The sequence below is a fragment of the Aphanomyces astaci genome (assembly GCF_000520075.1).
Source record: "Aphanomyces astaci strain APO3 unplaced genomic scaffold supercont1.8, whole genome shotgun sequence".
Taxonomy (NCBI): Eukaryota; Oomycota; class Saprolegniomycetes; order Saprolegniales; family Verrucalvaceae; genus Aphanomyces; species Aphanomyces astaci.
In genome coordinates this window covers 523,822-538,943 of record NW_009798271.1, presented here as the reverse complement: position 1 = coordinate 538,943, position 15,122 = coordinate 523,822, and the positions used below count along the sequence as shown (strand labels likewise).

Sequence of the window (15,122 nt, the reverse complement as noted above, 5' to 3'; positions counted from 1 at the left end):
GGCTACAGCTTGAACGGTACGTGTCGCTTTCTTACGTTCCTCAATTGACGCCGAATCAGGTCAAGCCACTCCTGACGCAGACGGAATTTGAGCGGACGGTTCCACGCGACGTCAGCAGGTTGACAAATCCATGTATATCGGGGAGGAACCCGCTCCAACACAACATTGATACTTTTTGCGTAGGCAACCACGTCCTCGGTGAAATGCGCAGAGAAGTCGTCCCATATCAACAAGACTTTCTTCGTCGCGCGGTCAGGGCGTTGTCCAAAGTGATACTCCAAGAACTTCAAAGACACCTGTGCATTCCACCAGGCGGTAGGATTCCCGTATATACGGCAGTTGTTGTCATCTTGCATGCCAACGATGCTCTTCCAGACCGTCTTACCGAATCCTTGACGCTGCTGCAAGTTCTCCTGGACAACGGCCTTGATCTTGGATGCTGCCGTCTTCATGACCAGAAACAACGGGTGCTTGGTCCCAGTCGAGTCTGCCAACAACATGGCTGTCACCCGCTCCTTTGTCTTGCCTCCACATTTCACCCAAATTGTCTTTTCCCCTGTCTTGTTGATGGTCTTGGTAGGGAGGTATTCGTAGTTCACTGCAGTCTGATCTGCATTGTAGATCACGTCGATGTCGTTCTCCTTCACGATCGCGTCAACCCGAGCTGCAAAGGCCTCAAGCACAGCAATCCCGTCCTCCGGTGTGTCCTGTCCGATCCGAGTCCTTGAACGTAGGGACAAACCATGACGCCGTTTGAAGCCGTGCACCCAATGCCAGCCAGCAAGAAACTCGTGGTCTTCGAGGCCCAAGTCAACAGCGGACTCCAAGGCCATGATGCGAATCATGGCTTGTGTCACAGGTACCCCGTCCTTCCGCATTCCAAGGACCCAATGAGCGAGCTGCTCCTCAGCCTCCATGGTGAGAGTCGTTCCTGTCCCCATGGGCCGCCAACACTTCAGTTTCGCCGTTGTTGGACTGGCAGCCATGCGAGTGATATGGTCCCGGTTGGCCACTCAAGAGTACACTTTCTTGCGCATTGTCTCACGCGCTGCCATGGTACAGTTGTCGTAGAAGGTGTTGAGGGTCGCTTGCATGCCACACGTATCATAGTATTGAATGACACTTAGTCTCTCACTGTATGAGACTACTGTGTTCTTGAACTGTTTCGCCTTCTTCTTTGGGCCATACTTGAATATTGGTCTCCCGGTTGAAGGCCGGCGCTGGGCTGGATGATCGTCACTGTCCAGCATGGCGAGAAGGAAAGTGCGCTACGTCATTTGTTGATGGTCACAAGCAATTCCCGCGCGTAAAAACCTCTATAAATGAATATAGTATTACCTTTGGGGGTAACTATTATGTCTAGGGGGTATATTGCGGCGCGAAGGGAAACCTCTAAGAATCTCTCCTCTTCTTCATGAATAAAATATAAATTAACATGGGTGTCTGACTCGTAATGGCTGTCGCACTCGTATTACGCAAGACGGTATACGGTTTTGTTAATAAGCTTAAAATATGTAACGTTATGCTGTTTTTGCTTATATTTTGGTGATTTCACTTTTCTAGTGCTCACATGTCAATTTGAGCGAATGATGCTTTGTTTGAAAGGAATTGCATGAATATTCGCAAAAGATTGGTTTATAATCAGCGCTTAAAGCAATTATAAGTCAATGAAATGTCATAAATGTTCGATATTGATAGAAATTGAAGAATTACAGCCAATGAAATGCAAATGTCGCCAGTAACTTGGAACATGCGAACTTGGAACAGAGGAAGTATCAGATGCAATAAATAAGTACTCAAATCTATTAGTATTTTCACCATCAAGATAATCTGAAATGGCACATGCTGCAGTATTGCTCGATCCGGCGTTGGCACGCATTATCACTGCGTTCCAGCACGGCATCTACAACGACCTGCTGCCACTATGCAGCCTCCGACCACCGAATCTGCGCAACCGTTACTTTTTTCCACAAGACACCATCACGAAGAACGCAGCGTTGGTTCGTCCATGGCTCCACACCCACGGAACCGTACGCATCTGTCGGTCGGTCGCTTCGTTTGAGCGTTTTCGGCATTGTCTAGCCTTGCACGCCATCTTTGTTGGCGACCTATCCCTCGTTGAGTTCCTTGATGACCAGAACCTCCTTCCTCTTGACGTCCCACTCATCGACGTCGCCGCGCATTATGGCCACTTGACCATCGTCGAGCGCTTGCATCCGCGCGGCACTGCCACGACATGGGCAATGGATTGGGCCGCCTCCAGTGGCCATTTGGCGATCGTCCAATTTCTGCATGTTCATCGTCTAGAGGGGTGTACGACGATGGCCATGACCAGAGCCGCTTTGGGCGGCCATTTCAACATCGTCGCGTTTCTCCATTTAAACCGACGCGAGGGATGCTCGCACAAAGCCATGGACCATGCAGCAGAGCAAGGACATTTGAACATTGTGCAATTCTTACACACACACCGTTCCGAAGGGGCCAGCGAGAAGGCGATCGATTGGAGTGCCAGCAAGGGCCATTTGGCCATTGTCGAATGGCTGCACTGGAATCGAGCGGACGGCGCCACGTCAAGTGCTGTGGACTGGGCTTCCACTCATGGACACACGGAGGTCGTCCAGTTTTTGCTGTCCCATCGGACCGAAGGCGGCACGTCCAACGCGATGGATGGAGCCGCTTGCAACGGACACATGGCAGTGTTGGATATTCTCCAGGCCCACGGATACACATGTACGACCGATGCCATGGACTTCGCCGCGGAAAACGACCATCTGGACGTCCTCGAATGGCTCCACGAACACCAGCCAGCAGTAGGTTGCACCGACGCAGCGATGACCAGTGCCGCCACACGTGGACATTTGGACATTGTGAAATGGCTCGTTGGCCACGACAAGCCTTGTGATGCCGGCAAAGCGTTGTGTGGTGCCGCGGAAGGAGGGTACTTGGATTCAGTCAAGTGGATGTGGGAGCACGGGATTCAACGAGACGTGACAACCGCCATCCACAAATCCATGTCTCAAGGACATGTGGACGTGGTCGATTATCTGTACGCCGTCAGTCGCACTTGATTCCGTGCCGTACTGTATATCTATGTACAAATGTTCACTCTGCGCCTTACACTTAGGTTTATGAGTATATCAATGCAATGGATACAATCGTTCGACCACAATCATATCAAGCAACACAATTCATTTCATTACACGCTACAACGCCGGCCGTCGATCTACTGCTGGTTGGTCCCTTACTCGCTGTCGTCGTCGATCTCGATGACTTCTGGCGCTCGAACACCAGGTTGACTGGTTCCCAGCCCGGCTTTGAGCTCCTCTTCTCGGGCCTGTCGTTCGTGTTCAATCTGGCGGTGGATGTCGTCCCGTCGAGCTCGGTACTCGACCTTATTGCTCTCGGACCGGAGCTCGGCTTCCTTTTTCTGCAGCAAGTACCACATGAACGCCTTTGTGTTGCAATGCGGGTCCTCCAGTGCCATCGCGGTGCGCTCCACGTCCGGCTCACTTGTGAATCGGGGGCGGATCTGCTCTGCAGGAACTGGCTGCGCTTCTCGACCAGCCTCTTGTTTGGCTTGGTCGTTCGCCAGCAACGCGCGCTGTCTTTCTTCTGCTTGCACCCGGGCGGCCTCGATCGCTTGTTGCCGTTGCTGCTCCTCGAGGGCCGCTTCCGCCGCCCGCCGTGTGCGCACCACCGCTTTGGCGCACGTCATGACGGTGCTGTCGACCCACGACACGCTGGGAAAGCTTTGCGATGGGTTGAGTCGTTGAAACAAATCCAGTTGCCACATGTCCTTGATGTGGTCGTCCAACCCATAACACTCGACGCCCTAAATGGTCAAACAATCATCCGATCCATGTATTAGACTCTCTAATATATTATCATCGAATGCATTCGACACAACTAGTTAGTCGATTAAAAGAATGGGAGAGTTTGGGTGCTCAATCGAATAATCACCAAATCTGCAGACAATCGATATATCGACCAATCAAAAACCACAACACATGAATCAACTAGCCAATCAAATCCACTCGTGGACCACTTGAATTAGTGTGTGAATATATATGAAAAATTAGTCTCGCGACTCTCACTGGACGATGGTTACTTCTAAAAGTCCGTACAAAGAAATAGCTCGATCCATCGTTTTGGCGAATATCAGCATAAAAGTCTACTTTAGGGGGGTAAAAGGACAATACCACACCACCTTATAACACACACACACACAAATCCTAGACAGATCACACAGCCAACCCACCCCGAAAACCTACCTGCATGAGGAGAATGTCGCACTCGGGGCTCTTCCACCACGACGGTGCCGACTGCACTTGATGCACGTGTCCGACAACCTGCGCCATGGTCGCGTGCAGTTCGGCCGGACGCAGTACTAGCACCTCTTGCCGCAGAATTCGAAACAGGTCGAGGCGGTACAGAATCCCCCGCGCCTGGTCATGGGTCACGACCCAGTCGTGGCGATACGCGCCAAACACTGACCGTTCAGTCGACTTGAGCGGTTTGGTGTTGCCGAGGAAGCTGATGCACACTGCTTCGAGGCTCGTGGCCTCAGCTAGCAACTCTTGCGGGGAAAAGTGTTTGGCACGGAGCACCGGGTCGAAGAGGAAGTAGCGCCACTTTTCCCGCTCTTCCAACGCGTTCGTGCACAACCGGACGTCAGGGACGCCATGGGACATGAGCAGACCCATGAACCGGCTGCGGCGCTCCCACATATGCTGCAGGAAGGCGTGGCTCGCCGACTTGACCGTAGCTTTGGCCAAGGGCGGCGGCGCCAGGCGGGGGGCGACGGGGGGCGGAGGGGCAGTTGGAAGCACCGACTGGATCGATTTGTCGGCCCAGTACCGAATAATCGCCTTGACGCGCTTGTTCAGAGTCGCAATGGACGGCCAAGGCGCGTTGTCTCGGCCGCCGGGGTGCGTCGGCGGAAACAGCAGCCGATCGGTCCGGATCTGTTGAAACTGCGCCTTGGTCCCGCGCAGCCATCCGTACCGGTGGACAATGTACAGCAGACGGACGTCGTCGTGGGGACTGCTCCACCACTGGACGACGGGGATCGCGGGCATCTTGTACAACGCGCCAAAGTAATGCGTCCATTTGGCCACGACATCCGGTGGGAGGATCACTTTCGAAGAAGATGCCGCCGTCGATGGATGGACGTTGCCGTCTTGGAGTGACGAGGTGGTATCGCCCTCGTCCTCCGCGGTGGTCGTTGGCGGGTTGGCGGGGGACGGACTAGCGTCGGCAGCAACAAGTGGTTCTTTGGCATCGACTGCATCTTCGAGATCTTCGACTAAGTTGCGAGCCACGGTAGTGGGCACGTCGCCATTGTCGGCTAAAGGCGACGAGTCTAGTTGATATATATATGTTTACCATTTCCAAACAGGACCACAAGGAGGAATATATAATAAGAATATACTTTTAAGATGCAAAACGCCAAAATAGATTCGAACAAATCCGCAAAATGGGATACAAATTGCACTGTCTGGTTATCAATGTGCCAACCAAATATTGTGTGTATATATATATATATATATTGTGGATTCGATACGAATTTCCAGACCCCGTCGAATCAATCGAATGTATCTCGCCGCTGAATCGAATCACGAATCGACGCTATTGGCTAATCCATTTTTGAGTGGATTTGATTGGCTCGAAAAGACAAGTATATTCAACCAATCACAACTCCGGCGTGATTATTCAATATTGATTCGACAAACCAGGCGAATTTTAAAAGTTTATAGCGAAATATCACAATATCTCGAATGACTTTGAACCAAATGCTTTGAAACATGAACCACACCACATCATCGACATGAGCTCCACAACACCCATATTTACAAAGATATGGGCCGTACATACCTGAGTTGTATGGGGTATTGAGGATCGCCATGACTTCCAACATGGGCGACAAGCGTTTCGACACGAACTGGTCCAACACAAACAAACTGTCGAGCAATTGCAGGTACTTGCCGGCGGTTTTGGCCAACGACGCGACCACATTCAGCCGCGTGAGTTCCTCCTGGACGGGAATCTCGTGCAGATTGAACATCTCGCGCGACTGACTCGACTGGTTGTTGCTTTCACGGTGTAACACTTGCAGCCAGTACACGACAAACTTGTACTTGAGTGCCATCTTGTTCATAGCGTCGCGGACGAGTTGCTGCTGGTTCACGGCGGTAGCGTCCGTCGACGTCGGCGCCGCGTGGTTGGTATGTGGATCCATACTCGCCACCCGAAGCATTTGCACCATGAACCCCATCGCATAATCCTTGATTTTCACCACGGGAAAGTTGGTCAAAATCGGGTCCGACATGCGAATCTTGGTCCATCGGCCATACCCGTACGTGAGCAATGCCGTCTATACAACACACAGGATTATATTTGGGTTGTTTTGATCTTTTTTTTTTCTAAATATATATATATCTTTGATCTTTTGGGTTTTTGTTTCGAAAAAGGAATATATATATATTGATTTTAAACATAGAGTCAGTGTGGGTGGAGCATGCACACAATGGGCTACTTGTTTGTATTCACACACATATGTCCAAATCATGGATATATATATATATATATATGTAACAAAGTATTGTAGAGGCGTGTCGATGACGAAACAGATCGATCATTGGTGGATGTGGGCGCCCAATAGTTTTTTTTTATTTCACGAAAAACACACACACATATGTCCAAACCATCGATATACAGGATATATATAAGTTGACGTCCATTAGGTTCATTTTATTTTTCTACAAAAATAAAATAGCAAATACATATATATGTCCAATCCATGAATATATATATATATATATATACGTACCACAAAGTTTTGATGAAATCTGTGCACATTCGAGTAGGCAGCGCTGATGGCTTTGACTTCGCCGGTGGCGGACGTGGTAGAACCATGATGTGCGTCGGCGGTATCGTCATCATCACTCGAGCTTTCCGACGCTTCGTCTTCCACTTTGTACTCGCCGTCGGCGTCGTGGCGGTCTTCGTCGCTTCCAATCTCTTTGTACGTTTTGCGGCCTTTGCATCTCCGCTTCTCGGGGGTTTTATTGTGCTTTGCGTTCGACTCGGCTACTCCCGTGAGTCCAATCACTTTGATCCAAAAGTCAGGATCGTCCAGCGCGACTTGTTCGGCGGGGTTTTCCGAGCTCACAAACGTGGCTTTGGAAAACGACGAGCCAAATGCTGCCACCGTCTGGTCCTTCTTTGGGTCGTGGACCACGGTTTTACTCCGCTTGAGGATCTCGTCCACTGACTCTTCGTTGAACTTTTTACTCGCGGCATCGGCATCGTCTTCTTTAAACATTTCGTACGCGCCATACTTGAGCAGCGACTCGATTTCTTCTTTAGATGGTGGTCCCCCTTTGGCTGCTGATTGCACTTGGCGGATACCGCCGAGCACGGCTTGATCCAGACCCAATTTCATCGACGCTTGATGGAACATGTGCAGTTCGTACGTTTTGGACGTGAGAAGCCGGTACACTTTGACGCTTTTCTTTTGGCCGATGCGATGGCACCGCGCTTGCGCTTGCAGGTCGTTCTGGGGGTTCCAGTCGCTGTCATAGATGATGCAAGTGTCGGCCGCGGTCAAGTTGATACCCACGCCCCCCGCGCGGGTACTCAGAAGCATCACAAAGCTGTCGCGATGAGGGTCGCAATACCGATCGATTGCAGCCTGGCGGTCGTTGCCAGTGATGCTGCCGTCGATGCGTTCGCGGGGGTACCCCCGCATGCGCAGATAGTCTTCCAGTATGTTGAGCATGATCTTGAACTGCGAGAAAATTAGCACGCGGTGGCCGCCGTCGCGCAGCCGCGGCAGCAACTTGTCGAGTAACACGAGCTTCCCACACGAAGTTACGAGCAGGTCGTTGAGCTGCTTGTGCACGGCTTCGCGGCGGGTACTTAGCGGCAGGTTCCGCGGTTGTTGCTTTTGCAGCCGCATCACTTCGCGCTCTTCGGCGCCCCGAATCAAAAACGGATGGTTGCAGCACTTTCGAAGCTCCATCACCACGTTCATCAAGCTTGGCGCGTGGGCTTTTTTCCCGCCTCGCTACAGATAGATATATATATTATGTCACATGTGTGAAATGTCGCTTCTTTCGTTCGATGAATATATACAGTATAGTTAGTATACAATCGAATCGACAGATTCAAAATCATACTTGGAGTGTGCGCAATCGAATGAGCAGACAATCGATATTGACCAATCAAAATCATCCACACAAATCAAGTGGCCAATCAAAACACTCTCTCTTCCACGACCAATGCAACGTTGAATTCGTGTGTGATGACTGAAATTAGTGTGAGACGGAACGATCTTGAGATCCAAAAGTCAGGACAAACAATATAGTCGATTTGATATACAAATTTGGCGACGAGCGGGTGCAATCGAGTCAAACCGATCCGCAATCGATCTGATTGGTTGTTGAATTTCATCGAGAAGGTTTTGATTGGCTAATAATTTTGAGCTCATCTGAGGTAGCCAATCAAATCGATTTCAATTCCAACGAGAAACCACGCCACAATACAATGAAATTTCACTCGAAAGCACAATAATGGATCCGATACATTTGGCGAAAAAATAAACATCCAAATGTTGGGGTTCAACGACAATATATATATATATATATATCTTGACGACACTGTACCGCGAGGAATTGGGAATTTTTCTCGTAAATGGCGCGGTAGTACTGCTTTTGGAACACGGTCAGTTCGACTTCAATGATCGTTTCTTCCTTTGGTGCGAGAGACTTCTCCACGTCTTCCTTCATCCGACGCAGCAGGAACGGCTTGAGTTCCTTGTGCAGCTTCTCCACCTGGCTCGAGTCTTTGAGCTCACCAAACAAGTCGACAAAGTCCGACGCCGACTGAAACTTGTCAGAGTCCAAAAAGTGCAACAACGTCCACAGCTCCTCGACGTTGTTCTGGAGCGGCGTACCCGTCAGTAGCAGCAGGTTCTCGTACTGGAACCGATCTTCGAGCACGGACGAGAATTTGGACTTCTTGTTCTTTAGCCGGTGAGCTTCATCTACCACCGCCAGCTGCCATTTGATGCGCGCCAGGGTCAGGTAGTCGTTGGCCGTGCACATTTCAAATGTTGTGATGAGCACATCAAAGCGGTATTGTGGTTGCTGGTGGTGGTTCGACGACGCCGCCTTGCCCTTGCTTCGCGCCTTGGACGTACTACTACTAGTAGTGGGGCGATAGAATTCGTAATCCTCAATGATCTTTCGCGCGCTTTGGCTGCCGTGAAACACGATCGCGTTCAAGTTGGTCCATCCCGTAAACTACTCTCAAACACGTTCATACTCGTGAATCGGTACTTTGCTATGAGTTCCATATATCACTTGATATGATCGAATCGACAGACGACAATCGATATACGACCAATCAAAACCCACAACACTCTTCAAAGTGGCCAATCAAAGTCTCTCTCTTCCCAATCGAAAATTTATGTGTTAATATTATATTCATGTGACACAACGGACAGTTTATATATATATATATATATATATATATATATATACAATAGTTATCCGTACACAACAGCATATGCATCGATAGATTTGGTGAATCCGCACATATGAACGCCGCAACACTTTTTGTATGTGGTCGATACCCGATACTGTATATCGATCCGTCCCAGCATGAACCAAACATGAGCAGCACTTTAGCACACACAAAGTCACCGCCGTACCTCTCGCTGCCAGTGGGACAAAGTCGACAGCGGCGCAATGATCAGGTACGGCCCGCGGAGGTTCTCCTTCGTGACCAAGTGGTTGATATACGCCACTGTTTGGACGGTCTTGCCCAACCCCATTTCATCGGCCAAGAGCGAGTTGCGGTGGTTATACCAGTTGAAGATCATCCAGTTGACGCCTTCGACTTGGTAGTCTCGGAGTTGCTGGAGGTCCGTCTTGAATCGGATCGGGTTGTCGGCATTATACGGTCGAAACTGCGCCGTCGTTCGCTTCAACGATGCTGCAGATGATGGCGGCGGTGGTTCTTTGTTGAATGCATGGTACAGCTGCACGGCGGCGTCGTCGTGGACGTCCACCTCTTGCTCCCACGTACACTCGTCATACGGCAGCGCCTTCCACTTGACATAATACTCGAGCTGGAACCCGCCCTTGCCGTCGTCAACATCGCTCGGCTGCACGTTCAAGATGCGGTCCACCGTGCAAAACTCGGGGTTAAAGTACTCGTCGCCTTGGGCTTCGTCGAGGAGCAGTAGCTTGGCCGTCCGATCCTGGAACCGCTGGAGCTTGCCCTTGGCGTTCTTTTCATACTCGACCAGCGCCGATTCGGTTTCCCACGTCACATGCAAGTACGACAGGTTGCGCCACTTGATGAGAAACTTTTCAATGCCTGGGGCATCCTCGTCGTCGTCGTCGGCGGCAACGTCCTTGGGCTCGGTATCATCTTGTGTGGTTCGATGATCGTCGTCATCGTCGTCGTCTACGAATATCGAGCCAAGGGACACGTAATGCGTGTGCATGCCGCGGCACTTCTTGGCCCACTCGGCGGCCGTGTGTGTTTCCTTAGCCAGCACCTTGTCCACGATGAAGCACTCGTCGCCATCATCCGACTCGTCATCCCCCCGCGGCAGCTTTCGAAACAACTCGTCGCTGTCGGTTGAGTCGTCGTGGGGTTTTTTCCCTTTTTTGCGGGAAAACGACGTTGCCTTGGCGCTGTCGTTGCTCGAGTTGTACGAGTCGTCGTCATGGCTCGACGACAACGCACGCTTCGGTTGCACATTTCGCTTCTTGGCCTTGGCGGGTCCAGCTTTGTTTTTCTTGGATTTCGCGGCGGTGGTGGACGCCGCCTTTTTCTTCTTCGTCGCCTTTTTGCTGCTCGACGACACTTCGGCGACGAAATCGTCCGTGTCGCTGGAATTCGAGTTGGAATGGTCTTGCTTGGTCGTTGTCTTCTTCGAGGAACGTTGGGTGGCGGTTCTGGACTTGGAGGACACGGCAGCTGCTTGCTTTTTTGCTGGCGGTTTGCGCGCCGACGACCGAGTGCCCTTTTTCGGCACGGGCTTGGCGTCGTCGTCCGAGGAGCTGCTGTCGGCTTCGTCGTCTTCATCGTCTTCATCATCTTCGATGTCGTCGCTAGAGTACGATCGTTTTGAAGTCTTGGCGCGTGTCGACGTCCGGCGACCTCCTCGGGATACCTTCTCTTCAATCCCATGTTGTTTAAGGAACGCGTCGTAGTCTAACAATTTGGCCTGCTGTGCCTTGCTTGCTGGAGGAGGAACTGCCGGAGCGGCACGCTTTGCATCACGAATCAAACGACGAGGTCGTCCTACGACCCCCGATTGTGGTGGTGGAGGTGGCTTGGAGTGTTGCTCCAACGCGGTCGAGTCGTCCTCGCTGCCGTAAATGCTCTCAGGAGACCTTGGGACCAGTTCATTCTCATGCAGAGTGGATTGACGCGCAAGACGCAGACGCTTCCTCAGATTCGTCTCGTTGATTTCGTCGTCAGACGACAGAAGTCCCGCGGCATCAACGTGCTTCCGCTTGTCCGCCATCCCCGCTCAAATTTGTCCCCGAGTCCGAATAACCTGTTTAACTTCATCATCCTGGTTGTGGTTATTAATTTAAACAGGTCTGAGTATACTGCCACGATCTTTGAAATGGCGGCAGGCGCGAAAACGAATGGCTATCGTCGCACGTGGTGAAATGGCTGGTGGGGATCGCCACGTCATGAAGCATCATGAATCATCATGTGTAGTTCTCCATGGCATTGCTTGAATGGTTCCACCCTTCATGCAAGGTACATACTTCTCATCGTACCGTACGATGACGACTCACTCATTCACATGTCAAATCAGCTGCATGTTGTACAGTTTTTCGTATCAAACGCACAGCAATCCATCTAACAGTCCGTCAACTACACTGCTCTATGTCGTCTGAAGAGTACAAGCTCGAGGACGATGGTGTGGGCACTACGAGGTCGAGACATCCGTGAAGCCAAGTTGAATTAACTGTAAGCTCCACTTCGACACCTCCCAAAGACAAGGAGGTTGTGGGGGTACATATCCTCAACGATCGCACCAAGCTACCTGACTGAAGGGCAGACATGGAACGAAAGGACCTGGCCACCACAACCACGAGAGGCGACAGCGGCGTCATTGCCACTGTCGGCCACGCTACTACTCCGGAGTAATTACGTTTTGGCGACGTATGGTGCATTTCATCTAAAGACTACAGATCGGCCATCCTCAGGAGGAGACGTTTTAGTTTAAGCGCCTCGTTTTTTCCAGTTAAACCCACGTAATTTTGACGTTAAATCATTATTACTTACGTTTTTATCTGGTAAATAGGTTAAACGTCCTGAATAATCCGGATACAATGAAAACGTTCATACGGATAAGTGCTGTATACAAAGACCAAGATATACTTGAGCTCCTTTTCGGCCAAAATGTGCCTGGCTCTCTATCTATATATTTCCATACAAAAAGGCTGGTTGGTTTAAATTCTATTTCTCCAATTTTTCACCAATCGAAATTTTGAACCAATTCTATCGTTATTACGGCTTATTTTCCTAAAAAATATCAATAAAAAGTTGGAATAGCTGTCGAAAGATATGACATTTTTTTATAGTCTTTAGATGAAATGCACCATATCATACGTCGAAAGCTAGTATTGTGAACTCTGGCCAATAATTGATAACCAACACTCCCTCTGAATACGGACTATGGCGAATCCACGATATTCCAAATTCAATCAAATATTCAAATCCCCATACTAAAGTCAAGGGTGGCAGGAATATTATAATTACTTTCTGCACGGTTTACAAAGACCATTTCGATTGGTAATCCACGGGAGAGTTGAACTTGAATTTTAGCCAATCACGTAACGTTTCAAGCCCCGCCTCATTTGGGTATCTGTCCGCGGAACACCTCTCATTCGCAAAGTTGCGCGCTTCCCAACAGGTACACACATGACACATCCTTCCCGCCCAAGGTTACGAGCATGGATGGCGATGCTGCTGGGTCTTGCTTGTGTCACCGTAATGCTAAACTACCTTCTCCTAGCAACTCATCGTACGCAAACCATGTCCACTTCTCCCTCGAAGAAGGCCAAGACGGAAACCACGTTCGTGGACGTCCCGTCCAACAGCGACTTCCCCATCCAAAACTTGCCCTACGGTATCTTCTCCACGCGCGAAGACCCTGAAAACAAGCGTGTTGGTGTGGCCATCGGCAACCTTGTCTTGGACTTGAGCGTCCTCGCCGCCGAAGGACATTTCACGTTCGATGCGTCGTTCTTTTCCGAACCCACGTTGAATTCGTTCATGGCAGCCGGCAAGACCACTTGGGACGCTGCCCGCGCCACTATCAAGCGACTCCTTTCGGCCGAAGAACCTACGTTGCGTGACGACGTCGACCTCCAAAACCGCGCGTTGATCAACCAGTCGGATGTGCTCTTGCACTTGCCTGCCCGCATCGGTGACTACACCGACTTTTATTCGTCGCGCGAACATGCCACCAACGTGGGCATCATGTTCCGTGGCAAGGATAACGCGTTGCAACCCAACTGGTACGACTTGCTTGGCCTTCTATCTTGCGGTATATTTCCTCATTCATGGCCAGGCTGCATTTGCCTGTGGGTTACCACGGCCGCGCCTCCACGGTGGTTGTGAGCGGCACGGACATTCGCCGCCCTCGCGGTCAATTGCAAGCCGACAACAAGGACCCTTCCAAGGGTTCCGTGTTTGGACCTAGCCGTTTGTTGGACATTGAATTGGAAATTGTGCGTACCCAAATATATATATATATATATCGATGGTGATAAGAAGCAACGACAAGGATTGACTCACATTTGTAGGGATTTTTCACTGGTCCGGCCAACAACCTCGGCGATCCCATTGACATCAACGACGCGGAAAAGCACATTTTCGGTGTCGTGCTGATGAACGACTGGAGTGGTATGTCCATGTATCTGTTGTCCACATTCAAGCAATGGCGATGTCCAACTGTACAAACGTATATAGCTCGCGACATTCAAAAGTGGGAATACGTGCCGTTGGGCCCGTTTGGCGCCAAGAACTTTGGCACGACCATCTCGCCGTGGGTTGTGACGCTGGCGGCGTTGGAACCTTTCCGCACCGAACCGAGCTTTGGGCCTGTGCAGGACCCCGCGCCGTTGCCGTACTTGCTGGACGCCAACTATGGCAAGGGCACGTACGACATTGCATTGGAAGTGGACCTCAAGCCCGAAAACGGCGACTACGCCGTGATCAGCAAGAGCAACTACCGATACATGTACTGGAACATGAAGCAGCAGCTGGTACACCATACGATCACGGGGTGCTCGATGAACCCCGGCGACTTGCTTGGCAGTGGCACCATCTCGGGCAAGACCGAAGACAGCTTTGGGTCAATGCTCGAGTTGAGCTGGCAAGGCACCAAGGAGATTGCGATCGCCAACGGCGAAACGCGCAAGTTCCTCAAGGACGGCGACACGATCAATATCCGCGGGTTCGCGCAAGGCAACGGCTACCGCATCGGGTTTGGCGACTGCCTCGGCAAGATCATCCCTGCCCACCTCTAAAGAGAAGATCATTTTCTGTTTATAATTTCATACAACCACCCCCTTTCTGTCGATTTTGACAATATTTGGTACTTCGAAGTAGTACCTAGGTAGTACTTCATAGGACGAACTACGGTATACTGTACCGGTATTTTGAGATCGAATGGACTCACTCGACTGCAAATACTGACTGTGAGTACGACTGCATATACTGAGTACTAAATACTACCTCCAGTCGGAAATAAACCAGCCATTTGGTGAAAATTGGTAAAATTGGTGTTTTGTTTGATGGTGTTATCTGATTTTGCCCTAAGTATGCTTGTTGTGTACGTCTTAGTATGGCCAGTATCCCTGTGGAATATAATACCTTAAACATGAATACCCTAATGGATAAGTGGGTTCTACGCTATGAGTGTTGGTGGCTTACATGCATTCTACCTGCACCAACCAATAGTCAGCAACATTTTAAAACTATGTTTTGTACAGAATATAAATTACTGCAGGTGTATAATATAATCAGTATCAAATCGTGACAGATATCCGGATACATGTTTTCGGTCTCGATAA

The 15,122-nt window shown here is 50.3% G+C and overlaps 3 protein-coding genes across 4 annotated transcripts; 2 read left to right on the top strand and 1 right to left on the bottom strand.

Annotated features, from left to right (window-relative positions):
* The first annotated feature begins 1,824 nt into the window (after positions 1 to 1,824).
* On the top strand, positions 1,825 to 3,166 carry H257_04650 (hypothetical protein). The gene has a single exon (XM_009829243.1). The coding sequence runs from the start codon at positions 1,836 to 1,838 to the stop codon at positions 3,066 to 3,068; it is 1,233 nt and encodes a 410-aa protein (XP_009827545.1). The 5' UTR covers positions 1,825 to 1,835; the 3' UTR covers positions 3,069 to 3,166.
* H257_04649 lies at positions 3,167 to 11,571 on the bottom strand. 2 transcript variants are annotated; one of them, XM_009829241.1, is made up of 6 exons: positions 9,716 to 11,571; positions 8,667 to 9,305; positions 6,830 to 8,068; positions 5,875 to 6,373; positions 4,272 to 5,362; positions 3,167 to 3,832 (listed from the first exon to the last, which is right to left on the bottom strand). In XM_009829241.1, exons 1-6 carry the CDS (start codon positions 11,546 to 11,548, stop codon positions 3,242 to 3,244), a joined length of 5,892 nt encoding a protein of 1,963 aa, XP_009827543.1. In that variant the 5' UTR covers positions 11,549 to 11,571; the 3' UTR covers positions 3,167 to 3,241. The 2 variants fall into 2 exon arrangements, with proteins under 2 accessions (XP_009827543.1, XP_009827544.1); XM_009829242.1 differs by having other exon boundaries at positions 4,272 to 5,347.
* Positions 11,572 to 12,909: 1,338 nt separating this feature from the next.
* On the top strand, positions 12,910 to 14,629 carry H257_04648 (fumarylacetoacetase). The gene is made up of 5 exons (XM_009829240.1): positions 12,910 to 12,955; positions 13,058 to 13,562; positions 13,616 to 13,775; positions 13,851 to 13,950; positions 14,017 to 14,629. Exons 2-5 carry the CDS (start codon positions 13,078 to 13,080, stop codon positions 14,574 to 14,576), a joined length of 1,305 nt encoding a protein of 434 aa, XP_009827542.1. The 5' UTR covers positions 12,910 to 12,955; positions 13,058 to 13,077; the 3' UTR covers positions 14,577 to 14,629.
* Positions 14,630 to 15,122: the final 493 nt, after the last annotated feature.

Coding starts and splice junctions, on each gene's coding strand:
- H257_04650 (XM_009829243.1), top strand. CDS start 1,836: ATGGCACATGCTGCAGTATTGCTCGATCCGGCGTTGGCACGCATTATC.
- H257_04649 (XM_009829241.1), bottom strand. CDS start 11,548: ATGGCGGACAAGCGGAAGCACGTTGATGCCGCGGGACTTCTGTCGTCT. Junction 9,306..9,715: donor TGTCCCACTGGCAGCGAGAG/GTACGGCGGTGA, acceptor GTTTGAGAGTAG/TTTACGGGATGGACCAACTT. Junction 5,363..5,874: donor CAATACCCCATACAACTCAG/GTATGTACGGCC, acceptor TATATCAACTAG/ACTCGTCGCCTTTAGCCGAC.
- H257_04648 (XM_009829240.1), top strand. CDS start 13,078: ATGTCCACTTCTCCCTCGAAGAAGGCCAAGACGGAAACCACGTTCGTG. Junction 13,776..13,850: donor TGGACATTGAATTGGAAATT/GTGCGTACCCAA, acceptor TCACATTTGTAG/GGATTTTTCACTGGTCCGGC. Junction 13,951..14,016: donor GCTGATGAACGACTGGAGTG/GTATGTCCATGT, acceptor AAACGTATATAG/CTCGCGACATTCAAAAGTGG.